The sequence below is a fragment of the Armigeres subalbatus genome, unplaced genomic scaffold, assembly GCF_024139115.2.
Source record: "Armigeres subalbatus isolate Guangzhou_Male unplaced genomic scaffold, GZ_Asu_2 Contig382, whole genome shotgun sequence".
In the NCBI taxonomy this organism is placed as follows: Eukaryota; Metazoa; Arthropoda; class Insecta; order Diptera; family Culicidae; genus Armigeres; species Armigeres subalbatus.
In genome coordinates this window covers 60,044-72,495 of record NW_026943133.1, presented here as the reverse complement: position 1 = coordinate 72,495, position 12,452 = coordinate 60,044, and the positions used below count along the sequence as shown (strand labels likewise).

The 12,452-nt window shown below is 37.9% G+C and overlaps 2 protein-coding genes across 3 annotated transcripts; one reads left to right on the top strand and one right to left on the bottom strand.

Annotated features, from left to right (window-relative positions):
• The first annotated feature begins 8,089 nt into the window (after positions 1 to 8,089).
• LOC134204086 (probable U2 small nuclear ribonucleoprotein A') lies at positions 8,090 to 9,587 on the top strand. 2 transcript variants are annotated; one of them, XM_062678916.1, is made up of 5 exons: positions 8,090 to 8,108; positions 8,226 to 8,322; positions 8,394 to 8,541; positions 8,673 to 9,232; positions 9,293 to 9,428. In XM_062678916.1, exons 2-4 carry the CDS (start codon positions 8,241 to 8,243, stop codon positions 9,187 to 9,189), a joined length of 747 nt encoding a protein of 248 aa, XP_062534900.1. In that variant the 5' UTR covers positions 8,090 to 8,108; positions 8,226 to 8,240; the 3' UTR covers positions 9,190 to 9,232; positions 9,293 to 9,428. The 2 variants fall into 2 exon arrangements, with proteins under 2 accessions (XP_062534900.1, XP_062534901.1); XM_062678917.1 differs by lacking the exon at positions 8,090 to 8,108 and having other exon boundaries at positions 8,121 to 8,322; positions 8,673 to 9,142; positions 9,417 to 9,587.
• A 1,326-nt stretch (positions 9,588 to 10,913) lies between these two features.
• Positions 10,914 to 12,278, bottom strand: LOC134204084 (uncharacterized). The gene is made up of 2 exons (XM_062678913.1): positions 11,977 to 12,278; positions 10,914 to 11,915 (listed from the first exon to the last, which is right to left on the bottom strand). The coding sequence occupies exons 1-2, from the start codon at positions 11,989 to 11,991 to the stop codon at positions 11,049 to 11,051; spliced, it is 882 nt and encodes a 293-aa protein (XP_062534897.1). The 5' UTR covers positions 11,992 to 12,278; the 3' UTR covers positions 10,914 to 11,048.
• Positions 12,279 to 12,452: the final 174 nt, after the last annotated feature.

Below are 12,452 nucleotides of genomic sequence, written 5' to 3'. Positions count from 1 at the left end.
TGTCGGGGGCGGAGTCAAGGTTCGCCGAACATCTTTGAGCATTTGTAGTAGGGGAAGGTGGGTAGACTTGATCCCCGGGGAGACTTGATCACCCCCTGTTTTATTGAGAACTAAAGTACACTCAGAAATAAAGAAAATCGAAATTAGATTAAAATTAAATCTTTTCCATTATATTCGAAAGTTATACGATACATAGTTTAATATGTATACTATTTACGTTTACTGTTTAATCTATGCTCGCATTCAATGAATTAATGTTCCAAAAGAATACTTGTTGTCGTTCGGAGTGAAAAAAATGGCGTGCTTCAAACAAGATCCAGCTTTGCTTGCAGCTAAAAACTTTATTATTTTATCACGGTAAGAAACAAATCTCTTACATTCTTACATGCCAATTATCAAACAGTAAAATTTACAGCGGTGATTTATTATTAATAAGGTACCAGACAAAACGATTAATGCAAGAGATGGCGTTTTTTCAATGGTAGTAAAATCGAAATTTCATCACTATTACACTACTAAAAATCCACACATATTTATTGGCAAAAATCCATAGATTTAACTTATGATGTATATCAGCGCACACATAACCATTCTCCACGCGAACTACTAATAAAATATATGTCCAAATAAACTTTATGTGTGGTCTCGAATTAGCAATTATTTAATTTATGTGTGGTTCTATATCGATTATATTAGGGTGGAGCTATTGCAAAAATTTATAACGACGACACATATATCTTATATAGATATTTTTGGCAGTGTAGACTACTAATTAGTGCAAACTAAGTGCAGGAGTTAATCTTTTCACCTCATACTTCATTCCTTATCACTACTTTCTTCTAAAACACCACCATTTTCCATAAATTTGTGAAATACTTGATTTTCCCATACATTTTATCGATTTCCAACTACCATTCTTCCATGAGCTCATGGTGAAAAATGTGAAAATCTCATAACATAGAGTAGCAGGCTTAACACCACAGATAGAAACGCTGGTATCGCCGCTCAGTGACGAGTACCGTAAACATGGTGGTTGTTGTCTACACTTTTTACTGCTGCTGCACCCTGGAAGTAAATGTCATCAAAGTAAACAGTCGGTCCCTCATTACAGCTCATCATATAATCAATTACTACAGAGTGGAGAAATGTTCGTGGAAAAAGATTTGAACACACTTAAAAATTTTGACCGAACTCGGTTAAATTTTAACCGAGTTTTTATCTGCTGAACGCTCGGTTGTCTGCTCGGTTCAATGGTTAACAACCGAGTAGTCGTTAAGCTATTCAACAAGCCCTTTCTGTCAAAACGACCGAAAATACTCGGTTCATTAAAAAAACATCGGTTGTTCGGTTGTTTTCAAATTTAACCGAATAATGTCAAATAAACCGACAGTTCGGTTACAATAACGGAATTCGGTTCCCATAGATATTGCAGGGTTATTATGAAGCTGATGTTTATAATTATAAGAAAATACGCTCATTTTATTCAATTATCAACATTACTTTTATTCAGCATAATATTGTCAGTTTCGCTGGTAACAAAACGCGCCGATCACTTTTTAAGCACCTTTAAAATCGTCGCCAATATCATTATTTTCAATCTGTGGTAGTTTAAAGCCAAATTATGAAAATATGCATGAAAAATAGTACTAAATTTCGGGAAATAATGTGATTATTGAAATCAAACAATTTTGTTCACAGTTGATCTGACAGATCTTATGGCCATTTTTGCTGGCGACGATTTCGGCGATGATTTGCTTTGCGACGATTTCAAATCGTCGCGGCCGATAAGGTGGGAAATTGATAATATCAAACAATATCTCACGTAAAAATTCATGTTACTTTTAAAAATGCATGAATTCAATAAAATTTAACCATTACACCACCACATAACTACACTTCAAACGCTGCGGCAATTACCAACTGCATAGTGACCAACATAAACCTGTAACAGGGTGCAAAATCAACTAGAAATTATTCTAGTAAAATCTTCGTCTGCCTGGAATTAGAAAAAAAATGGTGTTTCATAAAAAAAATCATGTATAATTTCTCTTACCTATATCCTCGCTATATCCACTCAAACACGCCACTCTTCTTTCTCTTCATCTTCATTTTCCTCTCTTCGGTTTACTTTTTTTCGAATAATAACTTCGGTTTACTTTTTTTCAAATAATTATTGAAAAACTGCGAGAAAAACTTCTAGGCACGCAATTAAAAAAATGGCTGACGTTTAACTTCTAGACTGCACGACTGATATGTCAACCGAGTTTCTCGGTTGCGATATACGTCAAAACGGTTTGAAACCGAGTTTTCTCGGTTTTAGTGCACCGAACTCGTACAGGCAACCGGTTAACCGGAGTGTTCGGTTCATCTAACATGCTGAACTGTCAAATTATTTCCAATTATACCGAAACTCGGGTTTCAATTAAAAACAATTTTGACTTTGAACGATTGTTCGGTTCTTTAATGGTGAACCGATCTAGTACGGTTAAAAATACAACCGAATTCGGTCATAATTTCTAAGTGTGAAGGAATTAGAGGGAGTGTTGTCAACTTTGCCAGCGGTTTGTAATTTACCTAGCATGGGATAATCCACATTTCTAACATTGTTTATATTTTTCCAAAATTTCCGCAGATAGAAATCACGGAATCACGACATCAACTATTCAATTCTCGTCCGGTTTCCTTCCACAGACAGCAATGAGTTTCATTAATAGACACCGCAACGGATTCTGTTTTCAATATTATGCATGCCTTGGTTCATTCTGGTTCTAGCGATTCCCGTTCAACAGCAAACTATATGTAAAATGTAAATCCATTGGGCAAACATTATAAATATTTATAAATATTATTCTAAATAAATAATCCAACATTATTTTACAATTTTGCACAATGCTTTTTCTTCTTATTTTTAGAACAAAAATTAACAAAAAAACGGGATCTTATCCAGTATTTTGCGCTCGATAATGGCGGCCGCGTGAGTGCCTTTTTGACATTCAGGAGGTAGAAAATATTTACATACCGTGGACCCCCGGTAATATGACCGCTTTTAATCTGAACACTTTTTAATTTGAACCCCGTTCGTTTGAACATCGTTCAAATTAAAAATAGTTCAAACGTCATTTAACACGTGGAATCGAGAAAAGAAAAATGGAACATCGTGAAACGGAATGCAGAATCAAAACAAACCAGCAAAGAGAGCAGCCAGAAACCAGTTTTTCTGATGCAAATAGAGTAACCAGAAGTTCAAATTAAAAATGAACCCCGTTAATTTGAATGAGGTACCGTTCAAATTATCGGGGGTCCACGGTATTTCAATCAATGCAGGCTTTGACTTATTAAAAAACATTGGCACTCACCCGGTATCAACAAACAGACAGAATACCAATCAAAAATTTTCCTTTACGTTGTTCATGGGTTTGATACTCTCATAATGCTTTTTTATAATGATTTTATTGTATTTTCTAGGAATAACTATTCCTAGAGTAGAAGCCATAGGATATCGATAAATGTATGATAATGACAATCAGTCCTTTCTAAGGGAAAGAAAATTTGCAACTAGACACCTGAGTGAGGCGATAGCCAGGAAGTGTCAGAATGGATTTACTACGCTCGACTTACTAAAATCTAACAATTTTTCAAGGTGGCTTTTGAGCATTATTTTCACTGATTTGCATGTACTTAGATAGGCACGTCTTGTATTTCCCACGCTTATCCACTTATCCACCTTGATTCTTGGTCAACTTGGCACTACTAGCCTGTTACCGGGGCGGGTAACAAATAAATCATGATTACGGGAAAATAGAGTATTGTTAAGAAGTTTCAACTAATTGTTGGTTAAACTGGCAATTTTGAAAAGGTGAAGTAAAGAATATGTTGGGAAGGTCCGTGACTATTCCCAACAGGTATCATATTGTGAAGTGGATTCATGAGCTCCAACGGTCGTTTTATATTGATGCGCATGATTCAGTCGATATATGCGCGAGGCGCACCATGTTCGATTACATTATTTGGTTGCCTAGTGGGTGACGAGATCCATTGATCCAGTTCAAGGATGCAAGAAGATAAAAGCAATGAGGGATCGACTGTTTACTGTTTACTCGAGAGGCATCAAAATAGTAGAATAGGAATTTTTGACCTAAGAAAAGCACATTTCAGTGACGATTGAGTTGAGCTGTAGTGAGTTTTATTTTCCCAAATTTCCAACCAGAAAGTTATGGAGCTATTGTGGCTAAACTAGCCTCGAGTTTTTCTTGTGCATCTGAAGTGCAGGTGATCAATTATAGCGCCCCGCATATTCGGAGGTTGCCATTCCTTAGTAATTCACGTGCCTTTGAATTGTATATCTAGCTACGTTGGTCCATCAAACGGAGCCCCCGAAAGTAGGTATACGATCTAGGGTCGTAATCCTCTGCACTCCGGTATTATCAAACCTGCTGCCGCGTGCCCCGTCTGAACGTGAACCCTTCCTAGCATCCATGCGGCCACCATTGGGATCGCAAATAGACGCCATCACCGACGCCAGTGAATAGCCGATCGAGACCTCCGTCCTACGGCATTATTCGATGATACGGAGTCATATCCACCCCACCGCCGTTGACTCGCTCCCAAGCTCGCTCCGGTGAATCAGGGGGTTCTGGGGTTCTGCTCAAGTAGGTCTTATAAAGCAGAAACATGCTTGTAAATTTGCAGTTATGCTAGAAAATAAAATGAAATTATGACCAAAAATCCATAGGAGAATTACCAATTCCTTGAATGATATAATGGAACATGTCAAATACATATATTTGTTGATAACAGATGAGTGCCAATGTTTTCCAATGATTCAAGGCCTACATTGATTAAAATATGTAAATATTTTCTACCTCTTGAATGTCAAAAAGGCACTCATTCGGCCGCCATTATCGAGCGCAAAAAACTGGATACCATTTATAAATAAATATAAGTTAAACTATATTAAATATAGCTATATTATACTAAACTTCGTTTTTGTCAAAGTTATACTAACCATGAATAACCATAACTTAATCGAAGCTGGGGTCAACCAGGCAAATAGCGATTTAGCATGAAATTTATACTATTTGGTTTTAATTTATTTCAGAGTGTACGCAATATGGATGATTCACATATGCATGATTTTCATCCAGTTCAGAAGCAGCCAACTGACAATCATCCGAAAAGCGTCTGATTTTCGTTAAAGGGCTTGAGCGAATCAATGTTCCGATGCTTTCGGGATTTTGTTTTGGTTCAGTGTGGGTACACTGAAAAAAATTCCGTGGTAGAAACTACTATTTCGTAGACTACACTCTGTTTTCAAAACAACCATGGAATTTCAGTAAATTTTACCATGGTTTCAGACAAATTCACCACTGTTTCAGTTCAAGTGACAACATTCCGCAAGGGCCACAGTTGATTTTTACTGCGCGCATGGTAAAATCAAACGGGTTTGTTTTCTGCTGAAAATCGTCGGTGCATATTCTTAAAATAACCCTCGGAATGGTAGTTTTGACTGCGATATTTTTTTTGCGTGTACTCTCAAGCTTCCGTGTAACGTACACACGGTCAGGCAGTTTGACCAACATTGACTCCACTTCTCGTTTATTCAAACATTCATCAGATTTTACCAACAACGGCACGAACAATCAATTTATTCGACCAACAATATCACACACGAACGACCGAAGCGCCAAATTGAGCACCATCAACCATCAAAAAATATATGGGGGTTTGTGCAACTTTAGGGGAGACTGGGTAGACTTGATCCCTTTTTTTGATTTCCGATGTATCACAGCCAAAAGTAAATAAACATACGCGATTTCCACACAGACTCTCTGAGAAATATAGTATGTAACTTCACTGATGTATTACAGTCCTTAAATTATTGTTGTTATTGATACACAATCGATTTTTTGGAGAGCTGTCAAAAATCGACTTTGAAAATATTCGGGGGAAATTGATCCCTCTCCAAGAACTTGCTTTGATAAAATTAGAAAGGTGCCCTCAGGTTTTTTAAATATTTTCCCTTCAAAATACGCGGAATTATCGAGTTGCTGTGCGTATACATGAACGATTTTTGTTATTGAATTCGACAGCACATGCTATTTTAAAATTTGGGGAGACTTGATCCCCTTTCTATGAGATCTACGCAATAAATAATTTTTCCTGCCAAACCTTCATCAAATCCGTCAAATCTACAAAAAATTAGAAGCCTAAGAGCAGATTTATATTTTTTTGAATTTTTTCGTCAAATTTTTGTATGGAAGACTAATGAGGGATCAAGTGTCCCCATATTGAGGCAATAACTTCAAATCATAATATCTCAAAACTTTGATGGAATGTTGACATTTTCATCAGTACAGATCAATAAGCATATTTATGGCTTGTTGCTATGAAAAAACGAAAGACTTTGGTCATTGTTATGAAAAGTTGTTCAAATTTTGCGTGGCCAATAAAAAAATCTTTAGGAAGGTCAAAACATACAAACTGCCCTGCAGAATAAACAAGGTTGTCAATCCAAAGAATAACTCACCACATAAAGGTCATTTGTGTACACGCTTAGATCAGTTTACCTATTTATGGGTACTTTAATCACCCATTTTTGGGTACTGCAAACTTTACTCATATTATGAGTGAATTGTACTGAGAAAATCAGGCAATTTCACTCAAATGGTTTGTAATATGACTTTACCAAGATATGGGTAAACTAATTTACTCATATTTGGGTGAAAAAATAAAAATTGACATGAAAACCAGATAAGAAAATTATTTTGATTTTGAGTCGAGTCAAGTACAAGACACTGAAGACGGCCTTACTGTTGAGGTCGAAATACGTATCTGTCAGGATACAATTAAGTGGTGGAATTCAATGGGATTGTTTAAACTCGTCTTATGACAGATGAAAACCAGGATCAGACCAATAAATCCGTTTTGGGGAAGTTGCCGAAGTTTCATAAGCTAAAATTATTTACAATTAGCTTCACCTTAGCGCACGAATAAATAAACACCTTTCCGACCTAACGGATACGGATACCCATGGAATTACAGCCGTTGCATGCACCCGGTCAATAGGTAAGTTTAAATAAAGATCCGCTCCTCTAACATTCATGGCACTTCCTCTGTCATCCTTATAGGAACAGCAGAAGGCGGAGCACCCTTAAAAGAACTGCGCAGCTCGCTTCCCAATGATTTTCGCTGGTTGAAACTCCGTTCTCGATCGTGAAAGATCTGGCAAAATTTGACATGCATTTAGCCGACGGCCGGCGATAAAATTCCTGCACTCTCCGGTACTAAAGTTCAGTTACGATTGTTTTTGTGATCAGCAGATTCCCCGGAATAGCGGTAAGTGATGCTGGAAGCAAATGATTATTGTGCTGTTGGTATTGACGTAATTGCATGTTTTAGAAAATCGATGACAGCAGCAGAGGCTAATTCAAGCAGAAACATTTTCTACAACTGGCAGCTGTACTTTGGGCGGATATGGTGTCCCCAGCAGCAGTGTAAAATCTATCTTGGACCACATCTCATCAGCCCACCCGGTTTTCTCATAACCCCTCATAGAGCGAATCAATAAACTGTTATTGCACCAGCCATTATATTTCATGCTTTTTCAAACATAATGAATATTTTTTCAATTTTTAAAATATTTTTTCTCTATGCAAATAATTTGTTACTATGCAAATAATTTGTAACAATATTTCGAAGAACCCCACCTCCTATATTTTGCGTAACAAAAAAATATATTTTAGTTACTATATTAAAGATTGGCACTGTCGTCGCTGTCCGGAACATCTTTTGCTGGCGAGGATAGGGTAGCTTATTGTCAAAGATGGAAAATCCATACGATTTGACAGCTTGGTACCCAACATGTTCCGGACAGGAGAACAAAGGGAACCGAAGCGACAATCTTTATCTAGTAACTAAAATATCTTTTGTAACAAAGCGTAACAAAAATCAAACAACCCCCCACCCCCTATTGCGTTATACGTAATATTTGAACAGACCCATGAGTCTTTTCGCATACTATTTGCACTGGGGCCAGCCACCCGCATGAAACGGTTGCGGATCTCACCGCGAGACTGCGTTGCGTGTGATGGGTGATCTGATGGCATCAGGTAAACGTCAAGTTGTCGAAGTTGTCACATAAAAAATAGAAAAGTGAATGCGGCGTTTCTCAAGTTTTTACCTGAATAAATACAAACCGAGATTCAATCAATATCATTCCTCTTTAGTAAATCTCAACTAAAATGGTTAAACTTACGCCGGATCTGATTAATCAATCAATGCAGTATATGAATCCCTGTCGGGATCGTGAATTAGATCTACGCGGTAAGTGATGTTTATGACTCAAAGATGTGTTGAGGTTAACATTTTGAGCGGAATGTTTGGACTTTTGGCAGGATACAAAATACCACAAATCGAAAACATGGGAGCAACGTTGGATCAGTTTGATACGATCGATTTTTCGGATAACGATATTCGCAAGTTAGATGGATTTCCACATTTACCTAGACTGAAATGTTTACTGCTGAACAATAACCGGATTGTGTAAGTCCTAATTAAATCTTCATAGAGGAGACAAGAGGAGAGGAGACACTGTTTTCTCCAGTTTTTAATTTATAGCAGAATATTCATAATAACAAATAAAATTCTTTTATTACATTGCTTCAATTTTTTAGGAGAGTTATTGATACTCTGCATGAATCGTTGCCAAATTTGGAAAGCGTAATACTGACGGGAAACAACGTTCAAGAGCTTGGAGATTTAGAACCGCTCACAAAACTGCCCAAGTTGCAAACCCTCTCGTTGTTGACGAATCCCGTCTCAACGAAACAGTATTACCGAGAATATGTGGCTTTTCGGTTTCCCAATTTGCGGCTGTTGGATTTTAGAAAAATCAAATTGAAGGAACGGGAAGCGGCCAAGGAGCTGTTCAAAAGCAAGAAGGGTAAAGAGCTGCAGAGAGAGATCATGAGAAAGGCGAAGCTTGCGATGCCGGCAGTGGATAAACCGATGGTTCAAAATGCGACGACAGCCGACATTCAGAGGATCAAAGAAGCCATCAAGCGGGCCACGAATTTGCACGAGGTGGAACGGTTAACCAGGATGCTGCAGTCGGGGCAAATAACGGGCGATTTCAACTTCAATGGTAAATTGAAACGTTTGTTCAGTTGCGATATTTTTTATTCTTTTTAGGCAACGGATACGCGTGGTTCGACAGGACAATATACAGCAGGAGGTTCCAAAATGAATGATTTTCTTTGTGAGCAAAACGTATTGACGCTCGGTTTTATTGCAGATCGATCTCGCTTGAATTGGACCAAAAATCTGGGATAGCAATATTGCAAAATTCACTTTTTCTGTAGCGTTTTATTTGGCACATTTACTAATGCATACTATTTGATTTCATTTGTTCGTTCCAGGTCATATGATGGAAACCGATTAATGGCGCATTCGCTAATCGGAAAAATAAGGTTGATTTGTTTCCTATTTTAACAAATTTACAAATAAGAACAGATACAGATACACATGAAAATTAAAAGCTTTGTAGAGGTCGAGAGAGCTGAAATAAAAACATTTCTATGAGTTACTTAGATTATCAGGTTCATCGTTTATATTTGTAGCGTTTTTCTCCGAAATTAAGGGCGGGCCACCTTCATGATCATGCATGCTGTTTAGTGCTCCGACTTTTTGAATGATACACCATTCCTTTTCTTTCCAATTTAAAATTATTTAAGGAAATTATGTAGCTCTTTTAGAGCTCTTTATACAAGCAATATTGTATTTAGTAATTTTTACATTGAAGTGGATACTCTGTACTCTGCGCAGCGAGAATAGAGGTGGAGTAGAAACCATAATAGCAGTTGTTTCACTTACTTGGAATCCGTAATAAGGTATCGTTCATTCCACTTCACTCCACGGTGCAGTAGAATCCAAAATAAAGGCCGGTACTAAATAAATCCTTGAAATCTGACCAAATCGACTTTCATGTTGACGGCTGTTGACTGTTTAATATTTATTAATTTCGATATTTGATTCATAGATCCAAAACTGAAAGATTAAAACACAGTAAAAACCATCAATATCTTTGCCACATCAATTATTTTAGCAAATGGACACAATTTTTTTTACAGAAAAGCTGCGGCTAACTCTTTACTTTTATATACCGTGGACCCCCGGTAATATGACCGTTTTCAATCTGAACACTTTAATTTGAACCCCGTTAGTTTGAACATCGTTCAAATTAAAAATGGTTCAAACGTCATTTACCACGTGGAATCGAGAGAAGAAAAATGGAACATCGTGAAATGGAACGCAGAATCAAAACAAACAAGCAAAGAGAGCAGCCAGAAACCAGTTTTTCTGATGCTTATAGAGTAACCAGAAGTTCAAATTAAAAATGAACCCCGTTAATTTGAATGAGGTACCGTTCAAATTATCGGGGGTCCACGGTAACTTTTAAAAGCTAAAGTAAAAAATCTAGCCGTAATAATCCCTTTCTCTAATGTACGAAGAAGAAATGTATTCAAACCCATAGTTCGTTCTGGCCAATTCCCAATAGGAAACAATGGGACAGAATTGCGCCAAATGCAACTTTTTGCGAAAAAATCGGTGAATGCTAAATGTACCTAAAGAGACGAATGATTTTTTACGCATTTACAAAGACGAAAAAAAAACAGAACATATAAATTTGATCTAACTCCACTTTAGAGCAGAAATTACGATTTTTACTTCTTTCATTTAATTATTGACTTAATTTTCTTTAATATTAAACATTTTAATTTTCGGCCATACATACATTCTAAAAATCCATGACGAACCTTTCACAGTCGTTTCCTTTTGTAGTTTTGAAAACCGTGCTTGAATGGTACTAAACAATGATGGATTACAATGTTCGGAAATTGACAAAATGTGACCACTCGTACTTACAATAAAATTTTATTTTTGTTTGCACAACTTATCCACACAATATTATTAATTCCTTAAAAGTAAAGACCTAATCATACCCAGTGCGTTGGGTACGATCTCGGACAATCGACAGTCGGATGGTACCGTTAGATTGCATCGTTTGTGAGCGCGTTGGCCAAATCGTTGAGACCATTCGATAGCTGCAGCATCGCGGCCGACATGTTGGTCAGCGCTTGTGCGATGGCTATTTTGGAATCATCCAATCGTCGCTTCTTCATCACTGATTCCAGCTTCTCCGATGTTCGTTTCAGATCTTCCCGCAGCCTCTCATGCTCGGCAGGTCGAGTTGGTTTTGGCTTCAGGAACTCGCTGGTCCCTTCAAGGGCGGACGCGGTCAATTCCACGTACTCCGTCGTGGTCATAGTGGCGTTCACGGCCATGTTCTTTATTTCTTCTGCGGTGGGTTTCCGGATTTCCAACTCGGTAGTAACTGTTTCTTGGTCGTGTACGGTCACCATGGGCTTAGAAAAGGTGGTGACAAATTCCTCATCTAACTGGTCGTCGGCATAATGCTCGATGACAATCTCCTCCTTCTGGACACCGGTATCGTCCGGAAAATATTCTTCGTGGTCGTTAACCATGGCTGCATCCAAAGTCACGATGGTATCCGACGATAGTGCTTTAGTCCACTGGTCCAGCACATCAAAACAATTTGATGCCGTAAGTATCCGAATCTCCAGCGGGTTGGGGCCAATCTTTTTGGATCTTCCCTCGGCTACTAACCGGCACTTTCGTTTCAGATTGATAATCACGTCAGCCCAATATTTCACCCACTTAGCCGTAGATTTCAATGTTCCGCCAGGGATTTGGTTCAACCGATGGGTGGCCTCTATCCAAAATCTCTGACGCTCTTTGTAATCTGTTTCAGCACTTTCCTGCTTGGGCCGATGATTGTACTCTTCGAATATTTTAACCAGTTCCTCCTTTTGCTCATTGGACGCACTTTTTGGTTTCTGAAAAAGCGAACAAACATGTATGACACAGATCAAAACTCTCATCGATTAAGGGTTTTACATCCAGTGGCCCCATGGCGGAGGAACAGGGAACGATTCCAGACTCCGTGTTTGGTGATTTTTAGCTAACGCGCTCACAAAAAAATGTCGAACTGTTTAGGTAAATATTATTGGTGAACAACGAACGATTTCTTGCGCTCGAAAACAGGATTTTCTCAAAATCTCACACTCATTTAGCACAATTTTGTGGATATTGAGCAGCGCCAAGCGAGCCCTGAGATGTGCTCACGGCGAAGAAAAAGTCGGAAAATTTCACTCAATCACTCCTGCGCGGTGATGACGCTGCTGACGATTGTGATTTGTGAACACGGTGAAAGCGAGATGGGCAGAAAAAAGTGCATCCTAAGATGCCGTACTAAAATAATAAAGCTGTAAAAAAATCTGGTATTTTGCAATGTGGTTTTGCAATGCAAGAAATTAAACATGATTGTTCATATTAAAAACAAAACTGAAACTAGAGTATTTTACAATTTGCAA

Excerpts from the sequence above, each read along its gene's own strand:
- LOC134204086 (XM_062678916.1), top strand. The coding sequence starts at position 8,241 with ATGGTTAAACTTACGCCGGATCTGATTAATCAATCAATGCAGTATATG. Across the intron at positions 8,323-8,393 it reads TCGTGAATTAGATCTACGCG|GATACAAAATACCACAAATC; the intron begins GTAAGTGATGTT and ends GACTTTTGGCAG. Across the intron at positions 8,542-8,672 it reads CTGAACAATAACCGGATTGT|GAGAGTTATTGATACTCTGC; the intron begins GTAAGTCCTAAT and ends TCAATTTTTTAG.